The sequence below is a fragment of the Nipponia nippon genome, unplaced genomic scaffold (assembly GCF_047370975.1).
Source record: "Nipponia nippon isolate SJK-2023a ecotype South Korea unplaced genomic scaffold, ASM4737097v1 scaffold_32, whole genome shotgun sequence".
Taxonomy (NCBI): domain Eukaryota; kingdom Metazoa; phylum Chordata; class Aves; order Pelecaniformes; family Threskiornithidae; genus Nipponia; species Nipponia nippon.
The window spans coordinates 2,812,081-2,834,279 of record NW_028262350.1 but is presented as its reverse complement, the minus strand read 5'-3'; the positions used below and the strand labels follow the sequence as shown (position 1 = coordinate 2,834,279).

The 22,199-nt window shown below is 61.6% G+C and overlaps 2 protein-coding genes across 2 annotated transcripts; one reads left to right on the top strand and one right to left on the bottom strand.

Moving 5' to 3' along the window:
• The first annotated feature begins 1,672 nt into the window (after nucleotides 1-1,672).
• Nucleotides 1,673-5,895, top strand: MRPL45 (mitochondrial ribosomal protein L45). The gene is made up of 8 exons (XM_009464572.2): nucleotides 1,673-1,809; nucleotides 2,087-2,285; nucleotides 2,739-2,856; nucleotides 3,255-3,353; nucleotides 3,982-4,030; nucleotides 4,258-4,407; nucleotides 4,492-4,665; nucleotides 5,184-5,895. The coding sequence occupies exons 1-8, from the start codon at nucleotides 1,753-1,755 to the stop codon at nucleotides 5,241-5,243; spliced, it is 906 nt and encodes a 301-aa protein (XP_009462847.2). The 5' UTR covers nucleotides 1,673-1,752; the 3' UTR covers nucleotides 5,244-5,895.
• A 959-nt stretch (nucleotides 5,896-6,854) lies between these two features.
• Nucleotides 6,855-22,025, bottom strand: GPR179 (G protein-coupled receptor 179). Its single transcript, XM_087770599.1, has 12 exons — nucleotides 21,032-22,025; nucleotides 20,063-20,171; nucleotides 18,971-19,103; nucleotides 18,624-18,814; nucleotides 18,352-18,420; nucleotides 17,834-17,943; nucleotides 17,516-17,754; nucleotides 16,926-17,064; nucleotides 16,632-16,737; nucleotides 16,393-16,539; nucleotides 12,183-16,055; nucleotides 6,855-12,062 (listed from the first exon to the last, which is right to left on the bottom strand). Exons 1-12 carry the CDS (start codon nucleotides 21,871-21,873, stop codon nucleotides 8,784-8,786), a joined length of 9,237 nt encoding a protein of 3,078 aa, XP_087626725.1. The 5' UTR covers nucleotides 21,874-22,025; the 3' UTR covers nucleotides 6,855-8,783.
• Between the last annotated feature and the right edge of the window lie 174 nt (nucleotides 22,026-22,199).

Sequence of the window (22,199 nt, the reverse complement as noted above, 5' to 3'; positions counted from 1 at the left end):
GGCTTCATCTCACTGCATGGCGATGCATGCGTGCAGGTCTGCCCGTCACCCTCCTACCTCGCCGTGTACCTGGGCGAGTTGCACAAGGACGGAGGCAAATGTGACTGAGCCTCTGCCTGGAGCTGCCGGGGATAGCTCAGCTTTGGGCGGGTGCTGAGCGCATCCCACTTCTCTTGATGCTCACATCCCTCCAAATCCCAGCCCTGGTCCTGCTTTACGATGAGGCAAAGCCCAGCGTGGTGGTTTTGGAGGGGGAAGGTCACATGTGGGCTGGGGGCACTGTCAAGTGGCGTCCCCAGAGGCCACCGCTGCTGGGGTGAGCCCCAGCCCAAACCGCAGCAGGTGGCGATGCTCCCAGGCCGTGCTCCCCAGCAGCCCCCCATGGCGAGGATGTGGCCCCGGGGGGCAGCCAGAGCCCTGAAATGGCTGCCCACGGTGGTAAAACCGGCTGGGGTGGCACCACAGGGCAGCTCTGCAGCCGGGAAAGCCAGACGGGCTGGGAAAATCCAGCCCCATGAGTCCCAAGCCGTGGGAAAGCGCCGGGGCCGTGGGGCGCTGGGGGCAGTGACTCAGCCCCAGCTGCTCCGGGACTGGCACCGTGGCCCTGGGGCTTCAGCCCTGTTTTCCAGAGGGGAAACCGGCTCCAGTTTTCCCATTGAGGGTGCAGTGGGGAGGATCCCCGCTTTCCTATTTTTGAGTGCCCATGAGCATCATGCCAGACTTTCGGAGCCGCTGTGGGATGCAGATGCAACCCCCCCACCCAGGGGTGCCTGGCTCCCCCCGTGCCCCCCGTCACAGCCCCGCAGGGCCGCTCCCGGCTCGCCCCGCTCACACCGGCACAGGTAACAGCGTGGGCTGGGATCAACGGTCTCCGGGCACAGCGGAGCCGTCACTACACATTAACCAGCTGTCCGATGGAGCAACGCTTTCTCATAGCCAAGATCAACAGATCCCAAAGCAAACTGGGAGCACAGCCAGGCAGAGCGAGCGCATCCCAGAGCCTCCCAACGAGCCCCCGGCTCCCGCGGGGCTGCCCTGGGCTTCGCACCCCTATGCTGGTGTTTGCCTTTGGGTCTGCAAGATGGACCAAGGCCTCACCCTGCAGCTGTGGGAGGGTGCTGAGCATCCCCGGGGTGTCCCTGGGGCTGGAATTTCAAGGGAAGGGGGTTTGGGATAAGTGGGGTTTGCTTTAGGGCATCGGAGCTGCTGCATCCCAGCGTGCCAAGCAGGACATTCGGACAGGACCCTTGCCCCGAGCCCCCCTGCGCCTGCAGCCCCGAGTGCTGCTGCAATTTGAAATGCCTAAACCACAGGGCCCCGACTGCTGCAGCACCCGGAGCCGAGCTGAGCTGCCGGGGGGGCTGCACAGGTCCCCGGGGGGGCTCTGCAGCTCGGGGGGGACACGCAGACACAGGGGGGTACGGCACCCCCTGCCTGGGGCGGGGCGGGGTCCCTGGCTCGTTGCACGTGGCACGGGGGGGCCCGCACCCCCTCTCCCGGTGCACCGGACCCCTCCGGAGCCGCCTGCGGGACCCCCCCGCACTGCAGCAGCCACCGGGGTCCTCCCCGCCGCGCGCTGCGGGGCGGAGCCTCCCCCGGCCCCCGCCCGCCCCCGCAGCCGATGGAATTTTCCACTCGCCGCCGCGGCGCGGGCTCCCGCCGGCTCCGCCCCTTCCGCGCGCGGCCCCCACTCGGGCCCGCCTCTCTTCGCTTCGGCCCCGCCCACGTCCCGGCGGGCTGCGCGGCGGGAAGATGGCGGCCGCCATGAAGGCGGCAGTGGGGCGGCTGGGCCTGCGGGTGTGCTGGCAGGTGGGGCCCGGGAGCGGGGCTGGGGGGCCGGCAGGAGGGACAGAGGGGAACGGGGCGAGGGGCTGCGAGGGACTGCGGGGCCACGGGATAAGGGATGTGGGGAGTCAGGGACGAGGGGATATGGGGAGGGCCACGGGACAAGGAGGGCTCCAGGTCGTGGCGTTACGTGTGTTTACAGCTGCCCTGTGTTTGGGAGGTGTGAAGGGAAATAAATCAAGATGATGGTGTTTCTCGGCCCTTGGGCTAACTTCACGGCTTTGTTATTTCGCTTCCTTAGACTGCGGAGTCCGTGCTCCATCCTGCTGGAGCGGCTCGGGCCTGTCTTCTTGTCCCAGTGAGAACGAAGAAGAAGAGGTTTTCTGTCCCCGAATGGGCCAGAGAACTGTCTCCTGAAGAGAAGGAGAGGAGACTCAAGTCTTTGGGGACAGTATTTCCTGACGAACATATAGAACGGACTTTCTACTTGGCCTGCACAGGTGGTAGAAATTCTGCTTTGGTCTCTTCTCAAGGGAAAACTAATGCGAAGCAGCAGCATGGAGCAGTTAGCCTGAGCGGTGTCACCGTGCTGACAGAGTGTCTGCCTGCAATAGACTGAATTATGCACTCTGCCTCCTGGTGAGGGATAGCAGCCATCCTGCTTTACCCCAGAAGTGTGTCACACTTGGCCCCTTCGTACCTAGGGACAAGGAACAGCAAGGGAGGTCACGTTCCCTGCTGCTGAATGCGCCTCCCCCTATGCTGGGCTGTGTGGAAAAGGAGAGCAGAGAGCAGGCACCTGTCGCCGCTGACAAGCTGTGTTAGACTAGCAATTCTTTGCCTGCTCATATTTCGCCTTACAAACATTTTCAGGAAGCGAGGGTGCTGCCTCTTTGTTTCTTTCATTTGGCTGTTTTTGAGCCTCCTCCTGACCTTTCTGCTCTCTCCTGCAGCTGATATTATAGACCCTTATGTCCCTCCTGAGGGCGATGCCCGCTTGACTTCCCTATCCAAAGATGGGCTAAAGCAAAAGATGGAGAAGCTGAAGCAGACCGCTGCCTCCCAGCTGGCGTACGTACCTCCTTTTAATTAGTCTGTGGCGCAGAAGTTTTGCTTGGTTCTGTCTTGCAGTGGTGAGATGATGTGTTTTGTTTTCTACCCGCTTCGTCCATTGTTGCCGTTGTACCACTTAACCAGGGGTCCCTGGTGTGAGAATAAACGCAAGGCACTTGTCCTGGCGTGAATGGACACAGTGTGCATGCATTTTCTTGAGGATTCTTTGGGTTTGCAGCACTATGTCTGTTTTGCAAGCACCTAGAAGTTATGGCTTAGCAGGGAGTCTCCAGTTCTCGGTTGCTCCCTGGTAAAAGCTGGGCTTGAATTGGATAAGGTCGCTGTCATCATCTGAAACATGCAAGACGGTTCCAAATTGTTCTTTACTCACTGTAGAGCTTTTCTTGTCTTTTCAGTCTGCGGAAGATAAAAGATCATGATCCGGATTTCAGCACTAAAACCTTCCCTGAGAAGGCGCAGGAGATATTTATTGAAGCTCACAATTGCCTGGCAAAGTAAGTCCCCTTCTCTGACTGATGCAGTTATGTAGGACCTACTTCTCTTTGCTTATATGCTCTGTCTTCCTTGTCTTTCTAATCCTTGTACCTCCTCTGCAACAAGTGCTTTATCTTGTTCTGCCCCCATCTCTGTGAAGAGCAGAGTGTTGGAGATTTGGTCAGTACCGTCTTGCTTTTGATAATGAAAAGCAGGTTGCAGAAAATGCATCTCGACCTGACCTGCAAAGGAGATGAGCAGCACGAGTGTTATCAGCAGATGAGTGGGTGGTTGGTGCTGTTCAGAATCACGCTGCAGGGGATTGTTTGGATGTGAAATGGTACTCCCCTGGCCTGCTCCACTTTCCAGTAATAGAACAGATTTCAAAACTGCATCGTTCTTGGTTACAATTCCAAACATCAATAAAACATTTAGGTCATAAGTGGCTTCCAAAGGAGGTTGTGTCTTTCCCTGAAGTCTTGCCAACCAGCTTGCGTTCGTGTTCTGATTTCGTGCTGAGATCGCAGCTGAGAATTTTGCTTTTTCTGTTTTGCCGGTAGATTGCGTGTCTTCTGGGGAAGCAGGAATTTGTGAGTAAGCCTCTTTACGATATGTGTGTTCAAGTAACTGGCTGTGTTTCACTTGCAGTTTTAACAAGCAGAAACTTCACTCCCTGGTGACAGAGCGCTGCTACCCAGTAAGTGTTTATCTGAATGTAGCGTGTCCTTGATGTCTTCCATGGTCTCTCAGGCTCTCTAAACCTGATCATCTGTCTCATTTTTTCTGGAAACAGTAAAGACGGAGCTGGGAGGGGAAAGCACAAGTCTAAGTAATAGCTAACGAATAAATGCTTCATTATATATAGTAGCTTGCTTGTCGTTCAGTTCATGTCCTAATTAAGTTGGTGCTTGTTTTTCTTTGTAGGAAATGGTCCGTGGGAACAGGTACAAGACCATCCGGTGGAGTTTTGTGGAGTCGCTGGAGCCTCCGAGAGTGGTTCATGTTCGCTGCGACAGCATTGTGAATCGAGGCAACCTGTACGGCCAGGTGACGGTGCGGATGCACACACGGCAGGTATGTCCCCTTCTGTCCCTTGCGTTTCCCACCTGACTCCACCCTGCTGCCGGCCCAACGCAAGTTCCTTGGCTCTGTTTACAGATTCTGGCAATCTACGACCGCTTTGGGCGGCTAATGTACGGGGGGGAGCAGGTGCCCAAGGACGTTTTGGAGTATGTCGTGTTTGAGAGGTACCTGGTCAACCCATATGGCGCGTGGAGGATGCACGGCAAGATCGTTCCAGAGTGGGCTCCACCGAAGGAGCCCATTATTAAGGTAATGCCCCAAGGAGAAGGCACCAGCACGGCCTGTGTCTGTGACACATGGGTTCCTGCTTAATTCTGGACAAAACCAAAGCTGAGCTTCCTGTAACGGGAGGGTGGTGCATTAATCTGCAAGCAGACCTATTTATTAATGTGGGATTATCAGCCTCTAGCACGTGGAAGGTAGGTAATAGGAGGCTGCTGGCATTTGACACGTGATAATTTAGGAGGTTACTGCTCCCTGCACGTAGCCTGGCAAAGTGGTGCAGGTGCTCTGTCTTCCTGGGTTACTAAAAGAAGGTCCTAGCAAGGAAGGGGGTGAGAACCATAGTGTAGTACAAGGCATGTCCTCCCATTCCCTCTCCGTGTCCTCCCCCGTGCTGCTGCCATCTGGTCATCTTCCTGTGCACGGCCTTTGCGTTGCCAGAACCCCCTGCTCTCCCTTTCTTACGCTCTGTAACACAAAGAATTCCTGTTACAGCACTTCAGAGCTGCTCTGTGTCATGCTGATTTTGTTCCTTGCTTTTTCAGACTGTGATGATTCCTGGCCCAACCTTGGATCCCTCAAAAGAGTTTGAAGAAACGAAGTAGGAAGTTCCAGAGCCTGTACAGAGACAGCAGCACAAGCCACTCTGGTGGGAAGAAGCGGAGAATGTCTGTGGAGGTGGCGGGTTGGATATGGCTGTGCCTTTCCAGTGAGCAGTCAACAAAGTGGCTTCAGAAATGGACTCCAGTCACTAAGAATTTGCCTTTAACGGAGGGAGAGGGGCTGGGGAGAGGGATTCAGGTGAGCTCTGAGAAGAGCTGTACTCTGTCCAAGTAGATTTGGTGTGCTGCAGCTTAACCTCTCTGTGTTTCTGTGAAGATGAGAAGCCTGTTCTCTTCAGGACTGCTCTCTGGGCTAACCTCTGTCCTGAGCTTGCATCGCAGAAGTCTGTCCAGACATGGGATATTTGGCACTTCCATGGGAAATGTCATAAACCCAGTGGGCTTTCATTAAAACTTGTAGCAGTAGGTGTTGGCCCTTTCTTTTCCTGTCCTCTTTTCCTCTGTACTGATTCCCAGGCTTCTTTCTTTTAACAGAAAACAGGGAAGAGCAGCAAGCACACCTTAAATCCAATTCTCCTGAGCAGGTACTGCGATTGGACTCCTGCTGAACAGGTGCTTGTTAATGGCCAAGCTTCCCAAAGGGGCTGCAGCACAGCCCTGATAATTTAATAAAGTTTTTTGACTCCTAGGGTCAGCGTTTGCGTCAACCAGTGGCTTCTTGAAAGGCGGCGTGTCTCATGGCTGATGGGTTGTAGTGCGTTTGTTACAGACGCTGAGGAATTCAGCGCTGGGTTGGTGTTAGTGAGTGGCTGGCACCATCCTGTGGACACAATGACATTCGCATCAGGTCCCCTGGTTTTGCAGGCTGTGTGGGTTGGGAAAACACGTACCCAGAGGTCAGCTTTCTCCGTGGCTGGGAATAAACCAGCGCACTCTGCTAATCTGTTTTGCTCAGATAAGTTCTGTTTACTTCTAGTCACAGAGCCAAATATTCACTAGTCATCGAGTAACAAAACATTCTCTTTTTCAGCCTTCTCTTGCTTTTTAACTCGGCCATTTCCCAGAGCTTGTGAGAGTTAAGTGCGTTTTTTCTTCCTTAAAAGAAATTTTACAGAATATGCAGCAAAAGAGTTACAGCTCCTTAGGCTTGCAGAGTTGTTCAGTGTTTCTTGAGAATGATGTTCTTTTGAAAGGGCAGAATATCATCTTTATGCTCTGTTAGGAGAGGAGCCAGCGATGGAATCCCTTTCATCTTTTTGGAAATCAGAGGGGTGTCACAATCTGTCTGCCTCTCCTGAAAGAACCTACTATATCGAGCCTCCTGCCTACGCTTCATTCATGAGCTGAAGTGCTCCAGCATATGCGAGCTGGGCTGGGAGCTAAAATAAATCAGCGTGAGCTGCCTGGTTTGTGTCTGGTGTGACTCAGGCAGTGTACGAGCAGGTACGGACGTGACTCCTCGACCAAGACCAACAGACAAGGTTCTTCAGCCCTGGCTCTGAGTGAAAAGAGCATGTTTTTTGGTGGAGTGGCTGGTTTTTCTGGGAGAATGGCCTTTCCTTCCAGTCTAGCAGCGTGTGGCTCCCCATCTCCTTTGCCAATATTCAAACCTCTGCAACTAAACCACTTCTATTCCTGGGTTTCCTTTGCAGCCTCGCTGCTTTCTGTTGTATCTCTTCCTTGAGCATATTTATGTCTTCCCCACGCCCCGTAAATCAGTCACTAAGTGTGCGCTCTGTAGATAATACTTTTTATTTTCTGTATGTACACTTACGTACACAATTGGATGATCGCTTGACGTTCAGCGCTGAAGACCACAGACGGCACGCTACAGCAACGCCACTTTGTAAGGAGCGTGGAAGTAAACGACAAAGGAACTGCGGGATGAGCCCTGAGCCCCGGCCTTGCGTGGAGATCAGAGGGAGAACCAAAACCTTTGCTTCTGCTGTCTCTGTTTTTATTTGCTTCCACCTAAGTGGAGCAGAGGGACAAATCTGGGGAGACGGGAGGCTTTCTCATTTCCCAGCTGCTGCCTTCCTGACCCTGAGGCTTCTCCCCACGCGTACGGCCGCGTCCCTTCCCCTGTGCGCTTGTGAGTGGGTGGGCTGGAGTACCGGCGAACGCGGGAGCCCTGCCTGATGCTCTGGGGACCGCGGTGCCTCCGTGGCCTCAGCATCTTCCCTGTCATGCGGGAGTCGGTCTGCATCTCTGCCCCGAGGGAACGGGTCTTGCAAATACAGGGAGAAGCTGAAATGTGGGATGACAAAAGGCACCCAGCGCTTCTACAGATGGGCTGTAAAAGTGAAGGCTTGCTAGCGCCAGTGGAAATGTTGATGGAAAAAACTCCCCTGTGATGGGAAGGTGAGCCCTGGGCACGTTTGTACACACGCACACACGGTACGAGTGAAGAAGAAACCAGTAACGACAAAAGTGCTTTGAAAAGTTAGCGGCATTGTTGGTTAAGACAAACACCTTTACAGCTGAGTTGCTGCAAGAATTAGAAGTGCAGCAGTGCCATCAAATTAGGAGGTTCGTAGCGGGAATACCCATCTCGGCCTTCACGGATGCGGAGGTTTCTAAAAGCAGAGCAGCGGAGTGGCCTGAAGGTTGGTTTTATCCCACCCAGGTCGAGCGATAGATGGGGAACAGAGATGGTGGTGGGCATCGCCGAAGTGCAGCGTTCGAGCACCGGCCTGGCGTCACTGGACCAAAACAGAGCAGAAAGGTTTGCTTGGCGTGCGTGGAAGTCCTGCGGCTGGCTTGGTGACTTCGGAGGACGTTTAAAAATAAATGACTTGGTGTCAAGGAAGCAAAACGTGTCATGGGGCTGGCTGGGAGCAGCGGCTCTTTATCCCAGGCTTCAGCACCTGCCTGGTCCTAGCAGAAACCACCCTGGCTGAAAATGGAGGTGACAGCAGCGCTGGGGGAGATCAGCTGGGCTGCAGAAACCCTGGAAAGCTGTTTTCCTCCCCAGTTGCATCGTTTTGCTGCCCCTGGTTTGACTCTTCCCCGTGTTTCACTTAGGATGGAGAGCTTGCTGCGGGGTCCTCCGAGCGTCCAGCTTGCTGCGGCTGCAGGACTGCGTATTTTGGGGTGCCAGGCAAGCCGTTCCTCGCTGTGCTGGAGGCAGAAGCTTCCCCATGCAGTCGGAGGATGTTCAACTGCCGGAGAGCTTGCGGGAGAGTGTCTCTAGCAAGCTGCAGCTTTGTGTCCGCTGTGTCGATAGAAGCGAGCGAGGCTGGCACCACGGGTGTTTTAATGTACTCAGGTGCCCGGCTTGGACCAAGGGGGCCCTGTGCTGGGCCAGGTACCTGTGGGTAAAAACGGGTGGCGTTTGCAGGCTACTGCCTGGCTTGAGTGCTTCGATGAAGGCAAGAGAGGTCAACTGTCCCCTTGCTGCGTTGGTCCCCAAGCCTGGCTGGTTGATGGCCACCACTGGTGCCCGCGGTGCGGCCGTGCCGCTGGCTTTGGCGGACGCTTCTGTCCCTGTCCGGGCTGCGCAGGTAGGCAGCAGCCTTCAGCTCAAGACTTCCCATTCACGAAAGTCGTGTCCGCGGCCAGCAGACGGCCAGGCGGAGGGAGCTACTCGTGGTCCCACGGGCAGACGTCGGGTTGGGTTTCACCCACACCCCTGCCTCTGTCCTGGGGGCTCGCCCCGGCTCTGCCCTGCCTGCGGGGGGTCGGGGTGGGATCCACGCTCTCCACCTCCCACGGACACACTTCAGAGGCTTTCCTCGTGTCTGTGCTGGTCCTGTCAGATGCTGGCGGAGCCTCTTCTGCTTCCCAGGGACAAACCTCGGCTGTGCTAGCGCCTGGGCTGGGGCTGCCGCCCGCCGCGGGAGCCATGCTCGCTCCCCGAGGCAGCGGCTCTGCCCTGGGGCCCCGTGGGGGCTGGATGCCCGGCAGGATGCGGCACAGGGGCTTATGCTCAGCCTCGCCGTCAAATCTGCCCTTGGATTTGTTCAGCAGAGCTGTTGGAGACACGGCGCTGGCTCCTGCCACAGGCTTTGACCTTCCCATCCCCGTGGGGGATGCTCTGTCGGCTCCCTGTGGGTGCATGCCTGGTCTGAAGCTTTCTTTCTCCAAGCCGGTGGGCTCTGCTCCTTCCCAGGGGCAAATATCAGATTTCTTGCTCTCTGTGCTGTCAGACTTCTTGGACGGCTGTTTCCCCATTGCAGTTTTCAGGAAGGTCTCCTCCGTACCCAGGCTCTCCCAGGGGCAGATGGCCTCGCACTTGCTACTCCTCTTCTCCAGTGCTTTGGAGGCTCCTGCTTTTTTTGGTGGGAGGCTCGCCTTACCCGGGGCTGCTGCTTTCTCTGGCAGAGGTGCAGTTGCCTCCCAGGGGCAGATTTCTGCTTTATCGGTGGATTCAAGCTCCCAAGGACAGACCTCTGCCTTCAGGCTCCCCACGCTCTGGGGTTTCCTTGAAGGCGATTTGGACAGCGCTGGGCTCCCAGTGTGGGGTTTTGCTGGGGGCTGCTCTGTGCCCAGGCTCTCCCAGGGACAGATCTCAGCCTTCGTGCTCCCCACGCTCTCCAATTTCTCGGCAGTGGCTTTCAGCAGCTCTGTGCTCCTCGTGCCGTACCCCATGGAGGGGCCCTCTGTGTCTGTGCTCTCCCAGGGACAGATGGACTCGCGGTCTCTGCTTGCTCTCTCCTTCTTTCCAGACGTGCTATCTCCAATCTCTTTGCAGAGTCCTTGAGCTGCAGAAGGGCTTTTGCTCACTATGGACAGAGCACCTTTGTCCTGTCTTGATTTCTCTTTACCTGATGGTGGAGCAGCCGCCTCCCAGGGGCAGATTTCTGCTTTATCGGTGGATTCAAGCTCCCAAGGACAGACCTCTGCCTTCAGGCTCCCCACGCTCTGGCGTTTCCTCAAAGGCGATTTGGGCAGCGCTGGGCTCCCAGTGTGGGGTTTTGCTGGGGGTTGCTCCGTGCCCAGGCTCTCCCAGGGGCAGACGGCCTCTCGCTCGCTGCTGCCCTTCTCCAGGGACCTCGCCGGGATGGCTAACGCTGCCTGGCGCCTGATGCGCTTGTCCCCCTTGGACCCCGCACCAGGACCCTGCTTTGCCGTTGGTTGATCGGAGGGAGGTGCAGCCACCTCCCAGGGGCAGATTTCTGCTTTATCAGTGGCTTCGACCTCCGGAGCCTCCCAAGGACAGACCTCTGCCTTCAGGCTCCCCACGCTCTGGGGTTTCCTTGAAGGCGATTTGGACAGCGCTGGGCTCCCAGTGTGGGGTTTTGCTGGGGGCTGCTCCGTGCCCAGGCTCTCCCAGGGACAGATCTCAGCCTTCGTGCTCCCCACGCTCTCCAATTTCTCGGCAGTGGCTTTCAGCAGCTCTGTGCTCCTCGTGCCGTACCCCATGGAGGGGCCCTCTGTGTCCGTGCTCTCCCAGGGACAGATGGACTCGCGGTCTCTGCTTGCTCTCTCCTTCTTTCCAGACGTGCTATCTCCAATCTCTTTGCAGAGTCCTTGAGCTGCAGAAGGGCTTTTGCTCACTATGGACAGAGCACCTTTGTCCTGTCTTGATTTCTCTTTACCTGATGGTGGAGCAGCCACCTCCCAGGGGCAGATTTCTGCCTTACCACCAGCTTCGACCTCCGGAGCCTCCCAAGGACAGACCTCCGCCTTCAGGCTCTCTCCGCTCTGGGATTTCCTTGAAGGCGATTTGGGCAGCGCTGGGCTCCCAGTGTGGGGTTTTGCTGGGGGCTGCTCCGTGCCCAGGCTCTCCCAGGGACAGATCTCAGCCTTCGTGCTCCCCACGCTCTCCAATTTCTCGGCAGTGGCTTTCAGCAGCTCTGTGCTCCTCGTGCCGTACCCCGTGGAGGGGCCCTCTGTGTCCGTGCTCTCCCAGGGACAGATGGACTCGCGGTCTCTGCTTGCTCTCTCCTTCTTTCCAGACGTGCTATCTCCAATCTCTTTGCAGAGTCCTTGAGCTGCAGAAGGGCTTTTGCTCACTATGGACAGAGCACCTTTGTCCTGTCTTGATTTCTCTTTACCTGATGGTGGAGCAGCCGCCTCCCAGGGGCAGATTTCTGCTTTATCGGTGGATTCAAGCTCCCAAGGACAGACCTCTGCCTTCAGGCTCCCCACGCTCTGGCGTTTCCTCAAAGGCGATTTGGGCAGCGCTGGGCTCCCAGTGTGGGGTTTTGCTGGGGGTTGCTCCGTGCCCAGGCTCTCCCAGGGGCAGACGGCCTCTCGCTCGCTGCTGCCCTTCTCCAGGGACCTCGCCGGGATGGCTAACGCTGCCTGGCGCCTGATGCGCTTGTCCCCCTTGGACCCCGCACCAGGACCCTGCTTTGCCGTTGGTTGATCGGAGGGAGGTGCAGCCACCTCCCAGGGGCAGATTTCTGCTTTATCAGTGGCTTCGACCTCCGGAGCCTCCCAAGGACAGACCTCTGCCTTCAGGCTCCCCACGCTCTGGGGTTTCCTTGAAGGCGATTTGGACAGCGCTGGGCTCCCAGTGTGGGGTTTTGCTGGGGGCTGCTCCGTGCCCAGGCTCTCCCAGGGACAGATCTCAGCCTTCGTGCTCCCCACGCTCTCCAATTTCTCGGCAGTGGCTTTCAGCAGCTCTGTGCTCCTCGTGCCGTACCCCATGGAGGGGCCCTCTGTGTCCGTGCTCTCCCAGGGACAGATGGACTCGCGGTCTCTGCTTGCTCTCTCCTTCTTTCCAGACGTGCTATCTCCAATCTCTTTGCAGAGTCCTTGAGCTGCAGAAGGGCTTTTGCTCACTATGGACAGAGCACCTTTGTCCTGTCTTGATTTCTCTTTACCTGATGGTGGAGCAGCCACCTCCCAGGGGCAGATTTCTGCCTTACCACCAGCTTCGACCTCCGGAGCCTCCCAAGGACAGACCTCCGCCTTCAGGCTCTCTCCGCTCTGGGATTTCCTTGAAGGCGATTTGGGCAGCGCTGGGCTCCCAGTGTGGGGTTTTGCTGGGGGCTGCTCCGTGCCCAGGCTCTCCCAGGGACAGATCTCAGCCTTCGTGCTCCCCACGCTCTCCGATTTCTCGGCAGTGGCTTTCAGCAGCTCTGTGCTCCTCGTGCCGTACCCCATGGAGGGGCCCTCTGTGTCTGTGCTCTCCCAGGGACAGATGGACTCGTGGTCTCTGCTTGCTCTCTCCTCCTTTCCAGACGTGCTATCTCCAATCTCTTTGCAGAGTCCTTGAGCTGCAGAAGGGCTTTTGCTCACCACGGACAGAGCGCTTTTGTCCTGTCTTGATTTCTCTTTACCTGATGGTGGAGCAGCCGCCTCCCAGGGGCAGATTTCTGCTTTATCGGTGGATTCAAGCTCCCAAGGACAGACCTCTGCCTTCAGGCTCCCCATGCTCTGGGATTTCCTTGAAGGCGATTTGGGCAGTGCTGGGCTCCTGGCACCAGCTTGTTCTGCGGACTGTTCTGTGCCCAGGCTCTCCCAGGGACAGATCTCCTCCTTTATGCTCTGCTCGCTCTGGGTTTTCTTGGACTCTGCTTTTGAGGACTCCAGGCTTTTCCTAATGAGCTTTGCAAAGATCCCGGTGTCCCTGTGCTCTGGCCGATGGCCACCCATCTCTGCCAGCTTTGCTTTGATATCTTCAAGTCCTCCAGATCCTGGTTTGTTTTCCCCTTTGGAAGTCCCACGCGTGTCCTGACTCGGTCTCTCCTTCTCCGATGGAGCTGCAGGCTCTTCCCAAGGGCAGATTTGTGTTTTAGGAAGGGGTTCATCCTCCACTTCCCATGGACAAATGTCGGCCTTTTTGCTATCGATGGTTCCTGCTTGCTTAGGTGATGTTTTGGGCAGAGCTGGGTGTTTTGCTGAGAGCCCTGTGCCGGACTGCTCCGCGCCTTCCCCAGGGCTGGGGGATCCTCGCTGGCTGCTCCCCTTGTCTGCAGCCGGAGCCATCTCTCCCGTGCCCCTCGGGGCCCCTCTCCATGGGGAAATCCCGTTTTTCACTTGAGAAATTTCACCATCATCTAATTTTCCTGCATCGGATAAGGCTGTTCCCCTTTCCCAAGGGCAAACTTCTTCTGTATTGCTGTCAGCTCTGGCTGCTTCCCAGGGGCAAACCGAAGCCCGTGCGCTCGCCGGGCTCCTCGAGGTCACTTCTGGCAGCTCGGAGCTCCTGGGAGCAGGTTTCGGCCAGGGTCCCTCGCTGCCGGTGCTGCCCCAGGGCCGGCTGGGCGCTTGCAGGCTGCTCCCGCTCTCCTGCGCTCTCAGCAAACCCAGTGGTTTTGGTCTGATGCTCTTGACCCACTTGGCCAGCTGCCTCCTCTCTCCTTCCCGCCTCTCTTGCTCCGGCTGAGCCCCCTCCTCGTCCCAGGGACAAATTTCTGCTCTGGCGGAGCTTCCCCCTTCCCCGGTTTCCCACGGACAAACCTCAGCCGTCCTGCCCTCTGTGCTGCCTGCTGTCTCCGAAGCCACTTTGGGCAGCTCTGGGGTTTTTGCTGGTGGTTTCTCCATGCCCGGCTCTTCCCTGGGGCAGCCGGGATCCCCCTCGCTGCCGCCCTTCCCCAGGGCTCTGCCTGGCTCCCAGCGCTTGCCCCCGCTCTCCTCCCAGGGGCAAATTTCTATTTTAATGCTGGAATCTGCCTGGGTTTCCCCAGGACAGACCTCTGCCTGCCTGCCTGCTGTGCTGCCGGCTTTCCCCGCTGCAGCCGGGGCCACCTCCATGCTCCAGCTCTTCGCAGGGACCCTCTTGGCACCCAGGCTCCCCCCTGGACCGAGGGGCTTGGGCTCACTGCCCCCCTTCTCCAGCACCTTGGCCAGGCTCTGCCCACCCGGCGGGACCCCGCTGTCCTCCCGGGAAGCCATCCCCTCCCGGCGCAGCGAGGCTCCTTTTCCTGCTGAGATGCCCGGGGCTCCCTGAGGACAAACCTCAGCCCCTGGCTCCTCAGCAGCTGCCCTGCACACACCGGCGGTGGACGGGTCGGGGCTGCCTGCCATGGGTTTTGCACATGGCTGCTCCATGTCCGCGTGGTCCTGGGGTCGGGTGGACCTGCTGCCCGCCTCGAGCCCTTCAGCTGGCCCGGCCACCCCTTGCTTCGGTGTGATCAGCCTCACAATGGCCGCAGGAGCATCCTTCCCCGGCTCCACCATGGGAGCCTCGGCTCCTTGCCAGGGACGTGTCTGTGCTTTCCCGCTGCTGGGCACCGCTGAGACTTCATGGGGATGTTCAGCTCCTTCTTGGTGGCCAACGCTGGGTGGGACCTCGTGCACCCCTGAGGGTGGCCCCGGGCCCTCGCCAGCATCCACATCTCCCCGGGGAGCACTGGGCTCCTCTGCCAGTTTCTCCCGGTTGCCTGTCCCCAGGGCTGGGCTGTCCCGCTGTCCTTCTGCCTCTTCCCTGCCGTACCCCCAGCCTGTGGCTTCCCAGGCAGTGCCGGCGTTGTTGTTGTGCTGGCAGGGCACCATCTGCCCCTGCCCCGGGCAGGCGGCGGCCTCGCTGCCGAGCCTCTGACTGCTCCACACGGGGCTTTTGGTGGCAGGGTCTCGGCCGATCCCCCCAAGGGACATGGCCGACGTCTCTGCCAGGCTGGGCCTCTCCCTCCTGCTGCCCCCCTCCTGCTCGCACCCCCTCTTCCTGAGGCTCCCCTCGCCCTCTCTCCTCCTCTTCAGGATGCTTTTCCCCCTGGAGCGGTTGAAGGCTTTGATGGCGAGTCCCAGGCCCCGGAGGGAGGTCTTCTGGGAGGGCGGCTTGAGGCTGGGGGGGGTGGCCGCTGCATCACCAGGGGTCCCCGAGTCTGCTGCTTTGGTGGCTTTTTGCTTCTGGCTCAGGATCTCCTCCTGGACCAGCTCCCAGGGGCAGACCTGTGCCGGGATGGAGGCAGTGGTCAGCAGCCTGCCCTTCCCCACCAGTGGGGACATGTGCCCTAGCTCTTCCTCCGCAGGCCCCTCCGCTGTCCTCTCTGTCTCTCCCGCCCGTGCTGGGGGGTCCGCGGGCGGCTCTGCTGGCTCTGGGCTGTCCCCGGCCGGCGCGGCATGCCGCACCAGGCTCTGGTAGCGGATGGGGGGCGGCGGCGGGGTCCTCCTCACCGCCACCCGCACCCGCCCCGGGATGTGGGAGCTGTCGACGCTGATGCTCTTGATGGGTGCGTAGGTGACGTGTTTCTGCACCTTGCCATCACCCGGGGGGGACGTGTCCTCCTGGGAGCACCCCTCAGTGGGGCTGGAGCCGGCTGGTGGGAGGGCATCAGCTGCACCGGGGCTTTGGGGCTTCCCAGCTTCCTTGGGGGGTCCCTGGCCCGTGGGGCGCTCCGAGGACGGGGCAGAGAGGTGCCGGTGGGTGTGCCACGTCTCCCGTGCAGCTCGGCTGGCGGCGAGCAGGGCCTCTTCCCGCGCACCGGCAACGATGCTGAGCGACTTCTGCAAGGGGGCTGTGTGGGGCAGGGGGGACTGCCCGTGCCCCGCAAGGTTGTGGGCGCTGGCCGACTTGCACACGAGTGGGGCAGCGTCGAGGGACTCGCTGTCGGAGTGCTCCGAGGCCGTCACCGCCATCATCTTCCTCCCTGGCACAGGCTCCCCGGGGGGGCTGGGGGTGGGCGAGCCTCCCCGGGGCTCCCGCACGGGACCCTCAGTGCTGCGGGACTTGCGCAGGGCTGCGGTGCGGCGCCGGGAGCCGTCATCCCGCATCCTCAGGCTGGCACCGCTGGCATCAGGGAGTCGCTTGGCTGAGGAGCCGCGGCGTGCCGGGGTGCCCACCCGCTCCCCCCTGCTGCTCCGGCGTGCCGCAGCCTCGGGCAGCTCAGCGACGCGGCGCATGATGGAGCGGCCCAGGCTGCGGCGGGAGCTGCGCTTCTTGGGGAGGTGGGGGTTGTTGGCTGCCATCCTCCACGTCTTGTGCACCTCCAGCTGCGTGTAAAGCTTCTTCAGCTCCTCCTGCGTGCCGCGGGCGGGGGGATGCGGCAGAGAGAGGGGGGAGAGAGGAGAGCACGTACAATGGGACTGCACAGGGGCTGCGCTGGGACGACCCTGCAAAGCCCCAGCTTGGCTCCTAGGGCCAGGCTGTCCCCATGTCCCCAAGCGCCCACGCTGCCCATCCCTCTGACCCAGGGGATGCAGCAGGTTCCCCACCCGTGGCCGGTGGTGGCTCACCCTGCACCCCCTTCTCCCCTCCCTCTGCTTTGCATCAGAAGAAAGATTGCAAAAGGCACCTCTTACTCTGCGCGGGGCTGCATAGCTAGCGTCAAAAGAAGGTCCTGAGTGTGCCACCCACCCGAATGTCATCGGGGTCGAGACTGTGCTCGCTCCAGGCGGACGCGATGCTGCTGTTCAGGCAGGAGCCCGAGCGCCGCATGTCCAGCTCGTCCTCGTAGACCTCAGCTGCGATCTCCTCCCGCAGCGGCGAGCCGGCGTGCAGGAACTGGGGGTGGCGAGGGGCGAGCTCGCCGAGGGGTCCCTGAAACACCGGGGAACCCCGGCCCTGTCTCCCTGAGTCCCCAGGCCGAGCGTTACCTTCGGGATGAAGAGCAGCGCCAGGGTCGTGGTGACGGTGCCATGGGTGTGAGCGAAGAAGAGCAGCAGGGTCCAGTCGGGGTGCAGGGAGGGGACCACGATGAACCTGGAAGGGGCAAGGAGGGCAGCACCGGGTCCCCACAGCCCCCTCCCCACCTCCGGACCCCACAGCCTCCACCCTGCCTGGGGAGCCACGCAGGGAACTCGCTGGCTTCAGGGATTTGCCGCCAGTTCCTCCGCATCACTGGGAATGGGAATCTCGGTTCCCAGCCCCGTTGCGGCCCCGCGCCCTACCTGACCACGTGGAAGGCGGCTGAGATCATGAGCTCGTTGTGGAGCGCGATGCCCATGTAGCGGGGCTCGTGGAAGGCGGAGGGCACGGCACGCGTGGCGTAGCACAGAAAGCTGCCCCACAGCAGGAACAGCATCTCAGCTGTGGGAGAGAGCAGGGGAGTGATGCTGAGCACCCAGCCCCATCACCCTGCTGCCGTCAGTGTGTTTTCCTGGGTGGCACCGATGGGTGCTGAGCTTCGTGGTGGGCACTGCTGCCCGCTGGGACCTCCCTGCCTCGGGGCGCATCCAGCCCAGCATGTTCACCCCGGCTGCCTTGGTCGGAGCCGGGTCCAGTGCAGAGCATCCTCCGGCACAGCCTTCCCGAAGGCCACCAGGACTCACCGCCCGTGCCAGGTGATTTACCCTGTGCCAAGGCGAATCCTGGGGATGCTCAGAGGAGAGGGCGGGAGGCAGTTCAGGTGCCCCAGCCCCGCTTGCAGGCTCCAGGCAGATTAAATGGACAAGGAAATTAAAACCCCATGTGCCACATTTACGGGATGGGGTCCTGGGGCTGTGAGGACCCCCCAGGACACCGCGGGGGCTGGTCTCACCGATCACCATCATGTAGTCCCAGCGGTCATGGCCGCAGATGTAGAAGTGGAGCCCGCGGGCGGTCTGGGTGCGGATCACCAGCGGGATGTTCTTGTCGACGTTCTCCAGCATCCCGATGGTCCAGGCCGCCAGGAACCACAGCACCAGCAGCAGGATCAGCCCCAACATCTTCAGCACCCGCCCGCTCGACACGTAGGGCACCCGCTGGGCCGTGCGGGACAGGAACACCTTCAGCACCCTGCGAGGCGCAGAGCGGTGAGCCCCCAGCCGGTCCCTGCCGCGGGGGTCCCAAGCATCCAGCCCCCCGTCCCGGCTACCTGTACAGCTTGAGGGTGATGGTGCCGTAGACGATGGCGAAGCCGAGCATGCGCACCCAGCGCAGGACGATGCAGCGGAAGATGCTCGGCTTGAAGTACAGGATGAACACCTGGGGCGGCGGGAGAGGGGTCGGCGGGCAGCACGGGGCCGGATCCCGCCTGCCAGGGGGGCAGCAAATGCCGGAGACTTGGAAACCACCCGCTTTCGGGCCAGCCCTGCTGCCTCCCTTCCCCCTTGGCTCTACAGCATCCGCCGCAGCTCTTGCGGGAGGGAGAGGGGATTTGGGCAGGGATTAATTCCCACAGCCAGCGGGAGAAAAGGGATTTGGTTTCCTGAGAAGGTTTATACCACAGCGGCCGGGGGCCGTGCCAGCAAAATTAACAATTAGGTGGAGTTGTGCCCGTGCCCTGCTTGGGGCCGGCTCGACGCCTGCTCCCGGAGGGCAGCTGGCCAGGCTGCAAATGCTCTGAAACGCCAGCCCAGGGGCTTTCAGCCCCGGGGCCAGCTGAATACTCACAGGGAAGTAGAGGAGGAGGGACCCGAAGAGGATGGTCTCCAGGAGGATGACTCCCGATGCCTGGATCCTCTGCAGGGACAGAGGCGTGAGGGGGCAGCCGGGAGCCTGGGCCGGTGCCCGGAGGGGACGGAGCCAGGGCAGGGAGATCGCCCTGAGCCTGCTGGGCTGTGACATCCTTCCCGCTGCTGTGACATCCCCCCTGAGGTCTGGGGCTGGGAGGGGAGCGGGGCAGGGGATGGCGGGTGGAGGGGAAGGACCCGGGGATGCCTTGCCTTGCTCCGTCGGAAGTGGTAGGAGATGAGCATGCTGAGGAAGACGGCCAGCATGCAGCAGGCCTGGCAGGAGAGGATGGCCGCCCGCAGCACCCGGTCCTCCTGGATCAGGCAGGGTGCATCGTCCTCGCAGGTGGCACATCCCTGGCGGCAGGGCTGGCACGCCAGCCGGGACCCCCCGGCCGCCCCCGCTGCGCTCTCTGCCGTGCCTGGGGAGAGAGCGACGGCCAGGTGAGGCCACCGCATCGTGGATGTGGCACTTTCCTTGCCAGGGCACGTGCTCGGGCTTCCCAAAGCCCCCCCATCCCCGGTCTCCGCTGCTGTAGCCACGTGCCACAGGGTGAAACGGGGACCCCAGGGCCAGGCACGGCACCCACCTGCCCGGGCACCGCCGGCCACTCCGCTGGCCCCGTAAAAGCCTGGCTTGCAGAGGCACAGGTACCTCCCGAGGACGAAGCCACGGCTCTCCTGGGGGACACACTGAAGGAGACAGGCTGAGACGCACGGAAGAGCAAGGGCTCATCCTGCACCCCGAATGCTCCCCCCAGCCCCGCATCTCCCCCTGCACCAGGGGCTCCGGCAGCCCCTGGCTCGCAGGTACCCAACCCCACACCCTCCTCCCCTGCGCCCAGAAGGAATCAGTGGTTACACATTTAAGAATTAAAAGCCAAAGCTTGGCCCTCAAATCCCTCCCTAAAACCTAAATGGACATCTAATGCAGCAGAGAGCACTAATCCTGCCGGGCCGTGACGGCAGCGGCAGGCAGGGCACCGCTTCCCTAATCCCCGCGGCCTCTGCGGGGCGGTGTGGCCGGATCCTGCCCCGAACGGGCCGGGCATGCGGTTCTTCTGGGTATTGTTGTTTTCTGGAGAGATGCCCGGCGGCAGAGCCCGGCCCTCCGGAGGGCATCGCCCGCGGGGCGCTGGCAGGAAGGAGAAGCTGGTGACGCCTTTCCCGCTGGGGAAGGGCTCTTTGCCTTGGCGGTGAGACCCTGATCCACACTGAGCTGGGGGGCTGCGGGGTTTGCCCTGGCAGGGGATGCTGCTGGTCCTGCTGAGCCCTGAAACACGCTCGGGCATCACCGTCTTGCCCAGGTGGGCACGGCCAGAGGGGATCGAGGGGTGCTGGTCGGGGTGCTTCACCTGCTGGGTGCCAGCCCCCGGAGCTCGGCCGTCCCCGCGGTGCCTGGGCAGGGAGCAGCCAGGTCACACGCTGCTGCTGGCGGTGGGGAAGGAAGATTTGCACAATAAACCCCTCGACTGTGGCACCGAGAGCAGCTGAACGAAGCAGATGGATCAGCCAGGAGCGGATAAAGCTCAGCCGGGAGGGAGGGCATGCTGCAGGGCCAGCCCGGCCGGGGGGACGGGGACGGTTCGGTGCAGGGGAGCCCCAGCCCTGCCAGGCAAGGGGATGGGGTGCAGGGCGCCGGCGGCCCATACCTGGGTGCTGTTGAGGTCGCAGTGGTGCGTATCCGTGAACCAGCCCGGCCCGCTGGCGCACTGGTCAATGGCCACGTCCCGCAGCTCGATGTCCACCCGCACGACGCCCCTGCGCAGAGGGATGGGGTTGGCCCTGGGGGCCGCACAAGGGCACCCCTGTGCCCACCTCGTGCCCCCCACCCAGCGTGGCCCTGTCCCACCGCTGCCTCTGCGGGAGGCAGCCCCAGGGGCCGCTGGTGCTGGTGCATGGACTGGTGGGACAACACGAGGTGTCAGGAATGTCCCCGGCCCCCCCAGCCAGGGATGTCCCCCCTCAGAGCCGCATCTGGGGGCGTTTGGAGCTGGGGCAGGGACACGGGCAGCAGCTCCTGGGTGTGGATTCTGCCTCTCAAGAGGGGCTTTAATGCAACTGATATTGGGAAATAGGAGCTGCTGGGGTGGCCCCTGGATGCCGTCCCTCGCCCTGCAGGATCGACCCTCTTCCCTGGGTGCTCCGAGGGGGACGGGGCTTCCCCCTTGGAAATGGGGCCATGTCCCCTCTCTGAGGCCAAGCCCAGGTGCCCCCCTCCCTCCCCAGTGCCTCCCACCGTGGCTCCTTGCGTGGGGGTGCCGGGGATGCGGCAGGGACCCCCAGCCTGGGGATGCCCCCCAGCTCCCAGGAGGGGCCCCAGCCCAGCTCACCCACCCTCAGCGCGGCCGCGGCAGGGGGCTCGGGGGGCGGCAGCCCGAGGTGGGCAGCATGGGGACGACCGAAGGGGGATGGGAGGCAGCTCCGTCCCTGTGGACGTGCAAATACCCCCGCACACGCACGTGCACACACACGCATGGGGACACAGGCAGGGGGCTGGCACACACCTTGCAACCCGCTGCCTGCACCCGGGGGTGATGCCTCCAGCTGCACCCCCCGGCATGCACACGGGGCACCCCCAGCCCCCTCACACCGCCCCAGCCCCTCCGGGTACCGCTTACTTGAACTCAGGGCTGAGGTCCGGCTTGAGCCCGTAGAAGGCGGAGGAGAGCGTGACTGCCCAGGCGGGCAGGAACCGGCCGTCCCGGCACTCGAGGAACGGCGGGGACCACCGCACGTGGCCCGGCTCCCCCACGTAGCTGTCGCCCCGCTGCCACTTGGGGGTCTCCATGCTGCGCAGGTCGTTGCTGAGCAGGCGCTTCTGGAGGAGGGGGCTCCGCTGGGACTTGAGGGCGTTGAACCATTCGTTGTCCCAGCTGAGGTTGCCGAGGCTGGGAGCGGCAGCGGAGATGTCCTGCAGCAGGATCTCGTCGTCCCCCTTGGTGGCCTGCAGCATCAGCCGGGGCTTGGCGGCCAGCGGGTGGGCGTCGAGGGCGAGCACCGCCCGGCGCACCCATGGGTGCCCCTCCGCCAGGCTGCGGACCAGCGCCTGGTACCACTCCACGTCCTCGGCCACGCTGGCTTCGCGGATGTCGTTGGTCTGGAAGAGCATGTTGAGGAAGTTGGCGGCGTGGGCCAGTGCCTCAGGGGCGGCACGCAGGGCGGCACGCAGCACTGGGGGGGGGCCGGGGCTGGGAGCCCCCGCCGCGACGCCCCGGCTGCAGTTGGCCCGGGCCAGCCGCTGCGCATCGCCCGTCTGCAGGAAAGCCAGTGCCGCCGCCGAGCCCTCGGGGTCCCCCGATGCTCCCGGCTCCAGCGTGGGCGCCCAGGAGGACGATGGGGCCGGGGACCATCCCGCCGGCTGGGGGGGTCTCCCCTGCGGCCGCTGGCCCTCCGCGAGGACGGTGCCATGGACCAGCGCCACGTGCAAGTACCAGAGCAGCGGCCACCACCACGGCCCCATGGCCAGGGCTCAGCGGAGCCCCCCGGCCCCCTGCGGCCCCGCCGGCCGGCCCGGGGGGGACATGGCGGGCACGCTGCCCGAGCCGGCCGGGAGCCCGCTCTGTTCTGCGGGGCCGGACTCGCACTCTGCCGCCTGTTTTCCTCCCTCGGCGATGCCGGAGCAGACGTCACTGGCTCCAAAACGTGTTCATCTGCTGGCGCTGCCCGCCCGGAGCCCCCCCCGTCCGCCCCCGCGCTCCCGCTTGGGTAGGCCGCGCTGGCGGGGAGCCCCCTGCCCTGAGCCCCGTGGGGACCCCTGCGTCCCCTGGGCTGGCCATGATGCAAGCG